This window comes from Kogia breviceps, chromosome 10 (genome assembly GCF_026419965.1).
Source record: "Kogia breviceps isolate mKogBre1 chromosome 10, mKogBre1 haplotype 1, whole genome shotgun sequence".
Taxonomy (NCBI): domain Eukaryota; kingdom Metazoa; phylum Chordata; class Mammalia; order Artiodactyla; family Physeteridae; genus Kogia; species Kogia breviceps.
The window spans coordinates 41,558,169-41,573,975 of record NC_081319.1 but is presented as its reverse complement, the minus strand read 5'-3'; the positions used below and the strand labels follow the sequence as shown (position 1 = coordinate 41,573,975).

Below are 15,807 nucleotides of genomic sequence, written 5' to 3'. Positions count from 1 at the left end.
TCCCTGGAATGAGACCTCTGTGATTCTGCTACTAATTTGGTGCCTGTAACCTTGAAAGGCTGAGGCATTTCTGAAACACCTCCACTCGGCATATAAAGGGTCGAGGCCCCGAGGTTTCAGGACAGGCCGTGGACTTTGCAAATCCTAGAGCTGCAATACTCACCCTCCTTGACACTGTATCAAGACAGCAGCAGATTCATCTCAAAGGTAAAGGATTTTGAACTTGAGTGTGCCTGGGATGGAAGTTCATCTTGCACTTCTTGGGGGAAGCAAATGGATAGACTCCTTGTAATCCTGTCTTTTTCAGCCACTGGGGTTCATCTTTCCCTCTGAACACTCACCTTGCATCTGCTTGGGAATGACTTAGAAATCTTAATGGGGATTTTCCATATCTAATTTATATATTTAAGTGATGCATTCAAAACAAGCTAAACTCTGTGAGAGCGCCAGAAATCAGTGCCAGTGTTCATTTAACACGGCACTGATAAGATGAAATCTTGTAAATGAAAACAGTGCATACGGAGGGAGAGATGCTAAAACCCCCAGAGGAACCAACATCCTCAAGGAATGTTCGATAGAGACTCTCAACCACAGTGGGCTCCTCAGAAGACTGATGCTTAAGAGGATGTGCTAAATTCTGGTCTTTGTAATTCTGAAGCAGAGCTTCTTAAACTTTCCTATGCACGTGAATCATCTAGGGATCAGGTTAAAATGCAAATTTTGATTCAGATTTTGGTCTTGATAAACTCTGCTTTCATAACAACTCCTAGGTGATGCCAGCGCTGCTGGTCCATGAGACAATTGAGAAGCAGGGTTCAGTGGTGTTTCAGGGATGGTAAATAATCTTTAGACTTTGCAATGACTGAATCTTATCAAATAGCAAAAATAGTTCTGTTTTTAAATTTTGATTTTTATATTAACATAGAGCAAAATGACTCTTTTGTGTGTTCTCAGTTCTAAGAATTTACCACACATTCAGCTCTGTGTAACCACCATCACAATCAGGATACAGAACAATTACATCACCCCCTCCCCTCCCACAGACCAGTTTCCTCATGCTATGGCTTTGCAGTTATACTCTCCCCCTACCTCTAACCCCAGGCAATTATTATAGCCTTGTCTTTTTGAGAATGTCATATAAATGGAATCATAGAGGGTATATAGACTACTGAGACTGGCTTCTTCCACTCAGCATGAATGCCTTTGAGGTTCATCAAAGTTATTGAAAGTAGCAACAGTTTGTTCCTTTTTATTACTGCATAGTATTCCACTCTATGGATGTTCAACAGTTATTCACACATTCAATGACTATTGGTTGTCTCCACATTTTGGCAATGACAGATAGAACTGTGTGTGGGTGTATAGGTTTTTGCTAGAACGTAAGTTTGCATTTCTCTAAGCTAAATAACTAGCAACGGGATTGCTGGGTCATATGGTGGGAATATGTTTAACTTGATAAGTTATAACATAGGAGAGTTCCAATTGCTCCATACCTCTCCTCTCTAGCACTTGATATTGTCAATATATAAATTTTAATTTTGGCTATTCTTATAAGGATGTAGCAGTATCTCTGCATTTTTCATTTAATTTGTATTTCCCTTGTGGCTAATGATGTTCAACATCTTTTAACATGCTTAATTGATATCTGTGCATCCTCTTTGGTGAAGTGTCTACTAAAGTGTTTTGCCCATCTTTTAACTGGGTTGCTTGCTTTAAAATTGTTGAGTTTTGAAAGTTCTTCATATATTCTGGACACAAATCCTTTATCATATATGTGATTTGCAAATATTTTTTTCTCAGTTTGTATCTTGTCTTTTCATTCCTTTTGGAGAGCAAAATTTTCTAATTTTGGTGAAGCCCAATTTATTAATTTTTCTTTCATGAAGTGTGCTTTTTGTCATGTCTAAGAATTATTTGCCTAGCCTCAAGCCACAAAAAAATTTCTCCTATATTTTCTCTTAAAAGTTTTACAGCTTTACATTTTATATTCGATCTATAATCCATTTGAGTTAATTTTTATATAAGGTGTGGGGTTTAGGGGGGTTTTGTTTTTGTTTTTATTTTTGCATATTGTATCTTATTGTTCCAACACTATTTGTTGAGACATATCTCTCTCTGATGTGTCTTTTTTTTTTGCCGATATCACACATCTTCATTATTGTAGCTTTATAGTAAGACTTAAAACCAGGTAGTGTAATTCCTTCAACTTCATTCTTCATTTTCAAAAGGGCTTTAGTTACTCTAGTCCTTTTGCCTTTCCATAAGTTTTATAATCAGTTTGTCTTTATCTATTTTTTAAAATCCAGTTTGGATTTTTATTAGAATTGCAATAAATCTATAGATTAATTTTGGGAGAACTGATATCTCTGCTATGTTGTCTTCCAATCCATTAACATGATATGTCGGGCTTCCCTGGTGGCGCAGTGGTTAAGAGTCCGCCTGCCGATGCAGCGGACGCGGGTTCGTGCCCCCTTCCGCGAAGATCCCACATGCCGCCTGCGCCTCGGTGAGAGGCCCGCATACCGCAAAAAAAAAAAAACATGATATGTCTCTGCATTTATTTAAGTTTTCTTTTATTTCATTCATCAGCATTTTGCAGTTTTTAGCAACCATATTTTACACACGTTTTGTTAGATTTATATCTAAGTATTTAATTTGGGGGGAGTTATTGTAAATGGGATTGTCTTTTTTTTTTAATTAATTAATTATTTTTTTGGCGGTACGCAGGCCTCTCACTGCTGTGGCCTCTCCCGTTGCGGAGCACAGGCTCCGGACGCGCAGGCTCAGTGGCCACGGCTCACGGGCCCAGCCGCTCCGTGGCATGTGGGATCTTCCCGGACCGTGGAACGAACCCGTGTCCCCTGCATCAGCAGGCGGACTCTCAACCACTGTGCCACCAGGGAAGCCCGGTATTGTCTTTTTACTTTCAATTTCCAATTGTCTACTGGTAGCATATACTAATTTCTATGTATTAAACTCATATCCTGCATCTTTGCCAAACTCACTAGTTCCAGGAATTTATTTTTTGTGATTTGCTTCATGGACACTTGAAAAGAATCTGTATTCTGTCGTCACTGGATAGAGATCTAAAAATTACACTTAGATCTAGTTGGCTGCTGCTGCTCAATTTTTCTATATTGGTGATTTCCTCTCTACTAAGTTCTGCTGTTTGGGATCAGATCCACACATGTGCAGCCCACAGGCCAGCCTAGGCGCTCATGAGCAATTTTTAAGGATACCCACATCTGTGGTATCCCTGGTAATTTCCAATTCCCTGGACTCCCCTTTTTCAATCCTCTGGCCAGAAACTTAGGGCTTTAGTTACCTGCTCTGCTGTGCACTTCTAGAGGCTGCACCCACACCTGGGTCATGTGCTGAGAGGACAGAGAGAGAGAGAGAGAGAGAAAGAGAGAGAAAAGCAGCGAGGGTCCGCTCCATCCAGTAGGACCACAGCTCCTCCTACCAGAGCAGGTGGGTTTTGCATCTCTGCAGGCCCTGCTGCTGGTCAATTCCATTGCTGCTGCCAAGGTCCCTTGCCTTGGAATTTCCTGGAGACCGGCAAGAATAGGGAAAAGGAAAACTAGTGATTTCCCTCATTCTCTGAGCATCAGGAGTCTCCTTTCTTCCTAGAATCAGAGGACTGCTTGGAGCTCTCTCTGTCCACGTTCCCACTTCTGAGTGTCCTGTTGACTTGAGTCTAAACTGGGGATACCAGAATAAAAATAGAAAATTTAGCACCATTCAATGGTAACTGGAATTCTGGCCTTCTTCTCCAATCCACCTACTACTGTTTACTTCTTGGAGTCCACAAGCAGTTGCACTGAGTATTCTGTCCAGGTTTTGGAGCTGCGTTCTTTGGAGAGACGGGTAGAGTGTGCTTCCTCCATTTTATCTGGAACTGGAACCCTATTTCAAACCATGATCTTTATGAAGCTTTTTGAAATGTTGTTAAAAAAAAAGAACCATGAAATAGTTACTCTTATGAGGTGTTGGGTATGCACGAAGTACGTTGGTGGCACACATAGTCAGCTGGGATGCAGTGAGCCACACTAGCCGAGAGTCACAGGAATAATTGATAACGTCAAAATTCTTCTTAAAATAACTCTCACATTCCTCAGTTTGGGTTTAATACTCTGAGTAACCAGAGACTTAGGAGATTAAATGGTTGGCACAGCAATTAGCGCTCACAATGGACAAATGTGCCTTTGTTTCAGTTGACTCACCAACATCATTTGGAACTTTGTGCAGCACAAATGCCTCACAGATGGTGACAAGTTCAACACACTTTGTTTAACTGAATTCTGTGAAGGTGTTACACTCTGTCGTTCTCTTTAAGCACTCATTAATTTTGTGAAGTTCATAATTGTCAATGAAGTTATGGTTTTTCTGGGTTGGTGGTGATTGACTGGAAGGAATACTATTGATTCTCTTGAGAGGAGTGCAGTCTGGTGGATGGTATTCTTGGCTGAGCAGATACAGACAAATAGAGCCATTTATTTATCAAGTACAATCCCCTGTGTTTCCAAAGGTCTTTCCAACTATTGATATCTTCCTCATCACATTTCTGCAAGGTAGAGTAGTTGTCCACATTTTAGAAGCCAGAAAACCAAAACACAAATGTTCCCAGAAACATTACCCATGAAGGAATGGGCTAAACCCTAACAATGAGATGCTGGGTCTCCCAGGAGGTTAGAACTGGGGAGCTTGGATGAATCTCCAGTCCAAAGACAGAAGACAATTTTTCTCTACGCTTATTTTATTTTATTTTTAAAATATTTATTTCTTTTATTTTTGCTGCACCGGGTCTTAGTTGCAGCACATGGGATCTTTTTGTTGCAGCATGAGGACTTCTTAGTTGCGGCATGCATGCAGGATCTAGTTCCCAGACCAGGGATCGAACCCAGGTCCCCTGCATTGGGAACGTGGAGTCTTACCCATTGGACCACCAGGGAAGTCCCTTTCTACGTTTATTTAGGCATAACTTTTGTGTAATAAAATCCACCTGCTTTAGATGTACAGTTTGATAAGTTTCGGCAATTGCATACAGTTGTTTAACCATAATGAGAAGCAAGATACAGAACATTTCCACAACCTTAAAAGGTTCCCCAGGGGCCTTCCCTGGTGGCGCAGTGGTTGAGAGTCTGCCTGCCGATGCAGGGGATACGGGTTCACGCCCCGGTCTGGGAAGATGCCACATGCCGCGGAGCGGCTGGGCCCGTGAGCCATGGCCGCTGAGCCTGCGCGTCCGGAGCCTGTGCTCCGCAACGGGAGAGACCACAACAGTGGGAGGCCCGCGTACGGCAAAAAAAAAAAAAAAAAAAAGGTTCCCCAGGCCCCTTTGCAGTCAGTCCCCTCCCTCACCTCGACCCCAGGCCACCCCATCTGCCTCTGTCACTCTGGTTCTGTGGGGCTCTCACCACAGGCCTCTGCACAGTCCACCTCCTGCATCCTGGGTGCTCCTACCCACCCACTCATCCTGCGTGTCCCTGCCCCTAGGAAGCACCCTGAAGCCCTCAGACCAGGCCAGGTGACTCCAAGGTGCCCCTCACTGGCCCCACAGACTTCCCCTCAATGCCTGAAGCACTGCCACAGGGACCACTGCCACTTTCAGGTCAGCTCTTCAGGATTAAGATAACTTGGAGACGGGGGGCATTTATTCAATTCAACAAATACTTATTGAGCACCAGTACATGCTTTAATATATTTAAATAAAACATAGGATAATCACATTTCCTAAAAACTCTGGGGGCTTACTGCAAGGTCAGTTGGATCTCTGCTGTTTTGCCAGGAAAGTATGAGATCACTGAGCACTTTCAGGGGATAAGAAAGTCACTTTCCTCCTCCTAAGGGGACAACTGGGGGCAGTGGGTGGGGCCTGGGCCCTGAGTATGACAGCTGCCCCACTTACGAGCTGTATGACCTCGATAAAGCCAAATTGCTACTCAACTTTCTTACCTGCAGAATAGTGCTTACCTTGCAAGACAGCTGTTGCTGTGACATCCCTATGCTCAGCCCTCACTACCTCAGCATCCCTGGGGCCAGCTCTGACCCAGACATGACCATCGCATAAGAGGACAGGATCAAAGACCGAGTTCTCACCTTGGCTGCACATTAGAATCACAGGGGGTGCTTTTAAAAATCCTGACAACCAGGCCACATCCCAGGCTGATGAAATCAGACTCCCTGGGGACTGGCATTCATTTTTTGTAAAGCTCCCCACGTGATTCCAAGGTCAGCCAAGGTCAGTAGACACTGATCCAGAAAGAAAAGAGAAGAGAAGTAGAATTATTTCATGTCTACAGAAAGAAAGTTGGGGGAGGTTGTGATGATTACTTATTGTTAATTATTACACTATGACCTATACAGTTTGAGGTTTTAGAACTACAAAAGTTATATTTATTCAGAACTTGATAAACTGCGAAACAATTGAATATTCATGATCAAATTTAATCTTCAGAGAAACTTTAAAGATGAGGAGCCTGAGGCCTGGAGAACTTATTGTCAAACAGAAGGTGCATCAAGTTAATGGACAAATAGGTCTGCAGTGAATGTCTGGCTTCAAACCCCTCTCCGCTTCCACCCTGCCCCACTGCCCTTGTCAGTCCCTCTGGGAGAGCTGTGATCCAGACCTTCATGCTGATTCCAGACCCAGGTGTCCAGACGCCCCTTCAGTACTTCACCTTGGATGTTAACGCCCAGACAACTCAAACTCTGTCCAGCACTGCTCAAGGTCACTCTGCACGGCCCTCCTCCTCTGGTTGCCCATCTTTGCACAGGCACAGCCAGTGCAGCTCCACTGACATCCCTCACCTTTGTTTACCACGTGGCGCTGACCACCTCCAGAATGCCTTCATTACCCTTGCCTCTACCACCTGGTCATAGCTCCTCCCTGGACATTTCCCGTAGCCCACTAACTCCTTTCCCCGTACCCACTCTCATGCTCCAGCCCCCGATTTTGACCTGTCTGCTAGACCAACCAAGGTCTAGGAGTTGGGGAGGGGTTTCTTCATGTAAAAAAGTGAGCATTTTTGAGTATCTGATATGTATGATTTCACACACACACAGGCATGCACAAACCTCAAAGCTGCTTGCTCGGCTGTGTCAGATGTTGAGACCATTTTCTGTGACAAACCTCTTTAGTAAAGGGCTTGAAAACATTCAGAAGTGTGCAGCCTGCCTTCTGCCAGTTACAGCTGTGGGACCACAAGCGAATTCTATCACTCCTCAAATGTCTCATCTATAAAATGAGGCAGAGAATGTTGACTCATGGGGATGTGGTGATAACTAAAGACATAAAATGTCTGTCACACACTACTTGCTGATAAAAAGCTGAGGGGCCGTTCATCTCTAAGGAGGAAGGAAGGAAAGAGCTATTTGCTAGGTGCCTGTGACACGCCAGGCTCCAGCAGGGAGCTTCTGCCTTCACATCCCTGGATACTGTCAACAAACCAGTGTATCTTCCCGTGAGGTTCTGTGCCTGACCTGGGTGTCCCTCAGGTAAATAGCAGGGTCTGTACCTTCCAGAGTCCAAGAGAGCGTGTTCTATGGGGGTTCGGCTGATATTTTCTTTTTCAGGGGATGAACAATCAGTATGTCCGCCGGGAGGTCTTCTGCCGGAACACCTGCCACGAGCTCAAACGCTTCTGGGAAAGAGAAATTGGCAAACAGACTTATTACCGAGAATCAGAAGAGCATCGCCTGGGAAGAAGTGCACTGGGAAAGTATGTGGCTTGTCTATTTTTTATTATTGATAATTAATTTTTAAAAATAGACTTTAATTTTTAGGGCAGTTTTAGGTTCACAGCAAAACTGAGCAGAAAGTAGAGAGCTTTCATACACCCTCTCCCCTGCCATACACAGCCTCCCCTACCAGCAACATGCCCCACCACAGAGGTGCATCTGTTACAATCCATGAACCCACATGGACACATCATACCCACCCTTACTTGTCTGTTTTTTAAAAGCAAAATTGATTTCCCCAGAGGAATGCCAGATGGGCAACCTAGAGGACATAATTATTTTGATTTTCCATGCATATGGTCCTGTCACCATCTATGGTTATGGGCAGTAATTTTAAAAATTCTTTAGGACTTCCCCGGTGACTCCGTGTTTCCACTGCAGGAGATGCAGGTTGAATCCCTGGTGGGGGAACTGAGATCCCACATGCCGCATGACGGCAAAAAATAAATAAATAAATAAATAAATAAATTCTTCTAAGCTAACAAATGTACACTCTAGTTCTTATCTGTATAAACAGAAAAATCTCCCCTCTCTGTCACCATTTCTAGTGTGTGAGGGTTACACTAAATTTGGGGAGCAGATCAGCAGATGTATCCGTGAAGAGCAATCAAGCCAAGGAGACCAATTAATTCTTAGTGCTCGCTTGGGTAAAGACACAGGATGTCCTGCGTGGTTCTAGGAGGAGGGACAATGGGCTCTCAGCCCTCTGGTTGCATCCCTGTTCTAGCCAAGCAAGTCGAGTGGAGAGCAGTAACTCACATGAGCAGACCAGGGTTGCTGTCTCTGGAAACAGTGGCACCTCACCACACTCACACATACTGCCTCTCGATGACTGCAGGGGGTCACCCACAGGACACAGGGAAGGACAGGTCGGGTTGTCTACCCCCTCATAGGGAACAGCTCAGCTGCTGTCTGTTCACTAAGACCACAGCTAGTGTGTAGCCAGTTGCTGGTGGGGCAGTTGTGTGCTGGCCCAACGGCAGGGCCCGTGACTCCATACTGTCAGTCCGTGGTTGCTGGGCTGAGAACATGCATGAACTCACAAGAGTTAAATTCACTGTTACGTTCCAAAACCCCGTCCTGAGCCCTAGAGGCGAACCCAGCCTCTTCCACATGCAGAGACCTGCTCAGCCATATTCCTGGCCACAGGTAAGAAAAAGCAGACTGTCCTACCTGCTGAGGCGTTGTGTTAGGGCATCTTGTCCAGGGATTCTCAGAGAAGCTGAGTCAGGTGGCCAGTCATCTGGGGAGTCCCTGCCATCTTCCTCCCCCAAGGCCAGGCCACTCAGCATGCTGCACACCAGAGGCCACACTGAGGCCTGTGCCACGTGTGTGTCCTCCGGGGCAGTACACAGAAGGCCTCAGGTGGAGTGAAACTGACCTGTGGAAGATGCAAAAACCTTGTCTCTAAGCAAGGAGTAAGCCAAGGGGTGAATAAAATAAGCTCTGAAACAAACTGTGGTTTATTAAAACATTAAAATATATGTGTGCAGGATCTCTCCATGCACATAAAAGAGACTGCAGGAGACACTTTCTGGTTGGTGAGGTCGCAAAACTCTAACTTCTTATTTATCCTTCTCCTGCCTCTTCTAATCTGAACCTGGGCAGTCTGGCTCCAGAGAGTCTCTGCTCCTCACCACTACTCCACGTTGTCCCTTCATAAATTGTAGAAGACAGTTCTGGCCCATTAGGTTGTTCTGAGGCTTGAATAAGAAAATGTGCCTAGAGACTTCCCTGATGGTCCACTAGTTAAGACTCTGCCTTCCAATGCAGGGGGTGCAGGTTTGATTCCTAGTCCAGGAGCTAAGATCCCACATGCCTCGTGGCCAAAAAACCAAAACATAAAACAAAAGCAATATTGTAACAAATTCAATAAAGACTTTAAAAATGGTCCACATCAAAAAATTCTTAAAAAAAAAAAGAAAAAAGAAAATGTGCCTAAAGCACCCAGCATGGGGCAGGGCCCAAGGTCAGGGCTCACAAATGTCAGGTCCCCTGCCTCCTCCACACTCCCACTTAATCCAGGATTGAATATAGCAGCTGCAAGATGCCAAAGGAAGAGCCCTCCGATGAGTAGCAAGTCTCCCTGTGCCTCAGTTTCCTCCTTGTTATTTTTATCATAGAGAAACAAACACTGACAGAAGAGGGATGTTGGGGTGTTACTGCCTTTAATTACTGGGGAGCAGTAGGTTGATAGTGTTGTTCAACTATATCCTTACTGATTTCTTGTCTGTTTTACTGATGGTTGAAATATGGGTACTGAAGATTTGCAGATCTGTCTATTTCTCCGTACAGATCTATCACATTTTGTTTCATGTATTTTGAAGCTCTGTATTAGGTACATAAATGTTTAGGATTATTATATACTCTTGATGAATTAAACCTTTTATTACAAAACAACCCTCTTTCTCTTTGGTAATATTCTTTGCTATGAACTCTACCTTGTCTGTTGTTAATATACCCACCCCACTCCAGCCTTCGTTGATTAGGGTTAAGATGGGATATTTTTCCATCTTTTTACTTTTAACCTATTTGTGTCTTCATATTTAAAATGAGTTTCTTATAGGCAACATATATTTGGATATTTTTTAATGCAATCTGTCAACCTTTGCATTTCAATTGGATTACTTATGTCATTAACATTAATTGGTATGATTGGGTTTAAATCTACCATCTTGTTATTTGTCACCTTTTTCTCTCAACAGTTATTTATTCCCTTTCTTTTTCTGCCTACTTTTGAATTAAATATTTTTTATGATTCCATTTTATCTCCTCTTTCAGCTTTTTAACTATATCTCTGTGTGTTATTTTAGTGGTTGCTTTAACATTTACATATACATCTTTAACTTATCACTGTCTACCTTCAAGTGATACATTATTTCCTGAAGAGGGTAAGAACCTTACAATCATATAGTCCCATCTCTCCGCTCCTGATCTTTGTGTTATTATACAGAGTACAATTTGACTTCCACATATGTTATAAACACCATATTACATCATTAACAGTTTTGCTTTGAACTGATTATTTTTTTTTTTTTTTTCGGCTGTGCCGTGCGGCTTGAGGGATCCTAGTTCACTGACCAGGGATAGAACTCGTGCCCCCTACAGCGGGAGCACAGAGTCCCAACCACTGGACCGCCAGGGAATACCCATGAACCACTGACTATCTTTTAAAGAGATTTAAATAGTAAGAAACAAAAAGTATTCATACGCACACACACAGATGTCCTTCCAGGTGCTCTTCATTCCACTGTGCAGATTTCCATGTGGTGTCATTTTTCCGTCTGCTTGAAGGACTTCCTTTAACATGTCATATGTGACAATCTGCTGGTAGTGAATTCTTCCAGTTTTTGCATATCTGAAAACAACTTTATCTCACCTCTGTTTTTGAAAGATAGCTTTGATGGGTAAATAATTCTAGATTGAAGGTTTTTTCCCCCTCCTATACTTTAAAGATATTGCACTTTCAAGGGAAATTTCAGAGAATTAACACTAGAATAGCGCTCAAACAGAAGTGAGAGTTCAAATATGTATGTATTTAAATTTGCAAGTCTTCTGCATGCCTTTTAAAACCTGAACACATGCATGCACACACATGCATACACAGACACTTTCAGAATAAAAAGGAAGGAAGCTTCCCTGAACCAAAAGCCATGGAGATGAATACTCCATTTGTGTATATTTTGTTTCTATTTTCAGGCTCAGAGAAGAATGGAAGCAGAAACTGGAAACAAAGCTGAGACTACGGAACAATTCAGATGAGACAGAAAAGCAGGCCAATGTTGGCCAAGAGCTTCACTGACACAAGAGGATACAAAGCACTGAGGTCACTCTGCCAGGACAAGCCAGTGCAAATCTCTGAGTCCCTTTGCTACACCATACAGATCCCATACTATTGTTTCCCCTACCTGTAAATCCTGTGGGGATTTACCTGTGAATCCTTCCCCACTGCTGAGTGGGAATTATTAGCCAAGGCAGTCCTCTCTGCATGGGGACCAGAATATTATCCCCAATGTGTCTAAAGACGAGATTATCTAACAGCAAAGCTCCAGGCAGCATACTTTATTTCCATATAATTATCTTCTAATTATGAAATCCCAGTATTTGAAATTCTAAGCACATGAGGGGGGATGATTTTCACGGTCATACTTTAAACATCACACATTAGTTTTGCTCCACATTTCTCCCAGGAAACAGCACCATGTAATCCTTTCTCTTGTTTTCTTTTTATGAGAAGAGAAATGAACCTATCGGCAGAAATAAAAATATTGTAAGTAGTCATTAAAATAAGGTTTGCAAATTAACTGATCTAATATTATTTTTCTTCACATGAATTTAATAGGCTTATTCAAAAACATGTTTATGTAGAACCATTCACTAAGATCGGGATAATTTTAATAAAACTTGGTTGCCATGCCATCACTGGTATTTGTTTTTGTTGCTTTCTTTTAAATCTCCACATGCTGGCACTGGTTGGCTCTCTGTCAGCTCAGCCAAAATATATCTGGCCACCCCAACAAAGTGCTTGTCACATAGATTCTGGACTTTGAAATATCATTGTCACTGCCCAGCCATCTCTCAGGTCCCCATACAGGGTTGCTGCTTCTAAAAGTGCAAACTGTAACTAGGCCTGGTGCAACATTTCCCAACCAGGACAAAGGAGCAGAGAGATACATGCTGTAGAGTACTTGATGGTTGTAGGCAGTGCCTGCAAAGCCTTACATATTCAAGGGACAGTGTTACTAGGAGACATAGAGAGCAAGGCAGAGGCAATTCTGAACAGATAAGGGTGGTGTTCCAGTCCTCTAAATGCCCTGATGTGCCCTAAAGTGCTTCCATCCACATCCCCAGGGAGCCCAGATGGGAGCCACCAGGAGGCAAGAAGAGTTGGGGGAGCATTTCCTCAGATTCCACACTTATATGATCCAGGAAACAGGGCTTAGAGCCCTCCTTCCTGCTATGGTCTCTCATTCAACCTGGGATTCAATTCAACTAATAAACCATGAATCCCAGCTGGGTTTATCTGAGATTGATGAAAGAGGAATTTTTGTTGGGTATAAGAGGGAAATAGGAATTAAATAGAAGGAGAAGAAAAGACAGAGCTTTCAGGCTGAGAGGCTCTCAGAAGAAAAGGCCTACCATCATGAACTGCAGAACGCTGCTGCTGGAATCTAAATGCAGTCAAGTGAGGCAGATAATGCATGTGAAGATTCGTTGTGCATTAATTCATTCACCGCATACCTGGCACTGTGCTGTATGACCAAATACAGCAGAGTAAACCAGAAGTGATGACTCTGGAGGCTACGGTCTAGGGAAGATGGCAGAAAAGCCAAGGCAATAAGTGTGAGGCACTAAATAGCACTGAGAGCCACGGCAGGCAAAGGTGCCCACCTGATATGGGGACCCATTCTGGTCTAGGGAGGGCTTCTTAAGAACAGGGTAGTTAAACCCAAGTAAGCATGATCCAGTGAAGGCAAGATTCGGGGCTCAGGTCCTGGGTGCCTTGAGGGAATACATTTAGCTAAGCTAGAATGGGAGTGAGGAGAAGGTGTAGCAAGAGCTGAATCGGCATAAATCAGCATTCAGGGCCTTGCTGGCTGAGAGTATGAGCTTCTCCCAAGGGCATAGGAAGCCACTGAAGGGTGTTGGCCAGGGGAGAGCCACAGTAGCCATGGTTCAGGAGGATTACTTTTGCACAGAAAGATGGAAGGACAAAGGTGGGAAGCCCAGCCAGGAGGTTCTGCAGATGCCTCCCAAGAGGTAAGAAGGGCTACACTAAGTCCTCAGTGCCCTCGCAGCAGGGACTGGGGGGAAAGAGACAGGGAGAGAAGCATGAGTGCCTTTTCTCACAGTACTAGAGGCTTGAGGTCAAAGATCAAAGTGGCAGCATGGTCGGTTTCTGGTGAGAGCTCTTTCCTGTCTTGTAGATGGCTGCTTCTCACTGTGTCCTCACATGGCATGGGGAGAGAGAAAGAGAGAAAGGGAGAGAGGAAGAGGGGGAGAGAGAGACAGAGAGAACAAGCTCTCTGGTGTCTCTTCTTATAAGGACACTAATCCCATCACAAGGGCCCCACTTGCATGACCTTATCTAAACCTAATTACCCCCCAAAGGCTTCATTTCCAAATACCATCACATGAAGGGTTAGGGCTTCAGCATATAAATTTGGGGCAGGGTAGGGTTTGAGGGGCAGGGAGGACACAATTCAGTCCATAGCAGAATGGGATGCTTTCAAACTATGTATCAAGTCCTGGACACATCCCATTTATAAAATTGACCAGGCTCAAACAGCAAAAACTTTGAGAGCTGAACTATGGTGTGGAATAGCATAGGTTTCAAATTGGCCTCTGTGTAGCACACAAGCAACACACCACAAAAGCAAAGGTTTTGAAAAGTAATTGACATTTAAAGCATAGCCCACAAAAGTGGGCCAGGACATGTGTTCTTAACATAAATAGATTAACTGCCTACTAAAATAGATACATAAAAAGGAGAGTCTCCTAGCCTTGCACTCAAAATGTCCAGGATATAGTCCAAAATGACTCATACCAAGAGCCAAGAAAATCTCAACTCAAATGAGAAAGGATAATCAACAGACACTTAGTACTGAGATGACACAGGGGTTGAAATTATATGACAAGGATTTTAAAGCAGTTATATAAATGCTTCAACAAGCAACTACAAGCACTCTTTAAGCAAATGGAAAAAGTAAAAATATCAGCAAAGAAACAAAAGATATAAAGAAGAACCGAATGGAACTTTTAGAAATGAATGCTACAATAACCAAAATAAACAAACAACAAAAATAACACTGGATGAGCTCAACAGCAAAATGGAAAATACAGAAAAAAGGATCAGTGAAGTTTCAGATAGTTAATAAAATTATCTAATTTGAATGAGAAAGAGAAAATAGTTTTCTTTAAAAAAAAAAAAAAGAAAGAAACAGAGTGTCGGGACCTGTGGGACAATAACAGAAGATCTGAAACTTGTGTCACTGGAGTCCCAAAAGAAGAGGATGCCCACTTTCATGACTTCTATTCAACATAGTACTGGACGTCTAGCCAGAGCAATTAGGCAAGAAAAAGAAAATAAAAGGTTTATCTCTGTTCACAGATGACATGATCTTATATACAGATAACCCTAAAGATTACATACACATACAAAAGAAACTGTTAGAACTAATAATAAATGAATTCAGAAAAGTTGCAGGATACAAAATAAATACACAAAACAAAACATATTAGTTGCATTTCTAATACACCAACAATGAAACATCTGAAAAAGATTATGAAAAAAATTCCACTTGTAATAGCATCAAAAAGAATAAAATACTTAGGAATTAACCGAAGAGGCAAAAGACTTGTACACTGAAAACTACAAAACATTGCTGAAGGAAATTAAAGAAGATGCAAATGAATGGAAAGACATCCCATGTTTATGGATTGGAAAATTTAATATTGTTAAGATGTCAATACCACCCAAAGCAATCTACAGATTCAATGCAATCCAATCAAAATCTCAATGGTGATTTTTACAGAAACAGAAAAACCTGCCCTAAAATTCACATGGAATCTCAAGGAACTCCAAATAACCAAAACAATCTTAGAAAAGAAGAAGAAAGTTGGAGGTCTCATACTTGCTGACTTCAAAACTTTCTACAAAGCTAAAATAATCAAAACAATGTGGTGCTGGACACATAGGCCAATGGAATAGAATAGAGAGCCAAGAAATAAACTCTTGCATATGTGGTCAGATGATTTTCAACAAGGGTGGGAAGACCATTCAATAGGGAAAGGACAGTCTTTTCAGCAAATGGTGCTAGAAAAACTGGATACCCACATGGAAAAGAATGAAGTTGGACACATACCTTATACCATTTACAAAAATAAACTCAAAATGGATCAAAGACCTAAACATAAGGTCTAAAACTATAAAAATCTTAGAAGAAAACAGGCGGAAACTTTATGACATTGAATTTGACAATGATTTGTTGGATTTGACTTGGATACGATAACAAATAAAAACAGATAAATTGGACTACATCAAAATTAAAAACTTCTCTACATCAA

General features: G+C 42.5%; 1 protein-coding gene across 1 annotated transcript; it reads left to right on the top strand.

Moving 5' to 3' along the window:
- The first annotated feature begins 7,572 nt into the window (after positions 1–7,572).
- FAM240A (family with sequence similarity 240 member A) lies at positions 7,573–11,579 on the top strand. The gene is made up of 2 exons (XM_059076701.2): positions 7,573–7,721; positions 11,440–11,579. Exons 1-2 carry the CDS (start codon positions 7,579–7,581, stop codon positions 11,540–11,542), a joined length of 246 nt encoding a protein of 81 aa, XP_058932684.1. The 5' UTR covers positions 7,573–7,578; the 3' UTR covers positions 11,543–11,579.
- The last annotated feature ends 4,228 nt before the right edge of the window (positions 11,580–15,807 follow it).

Excerpts from the sequence above, each read along its gene's own strand:
- FAM240A (XM_059076701.2), top strand. The coding sequence starts at position 7,579 with ATGAACAATCAGTATGTCCGCCGGGAGGTCTTCTGCCGGAACACCTGC. Across the intron at positions 7,722-11,439 it reads GGAAGAAGTGCACTGGGAAA|GCTCAGAGAAGAATGGAAGC; the intron begins GTATGTGGCTTG and ends TTCTATTTTCAG.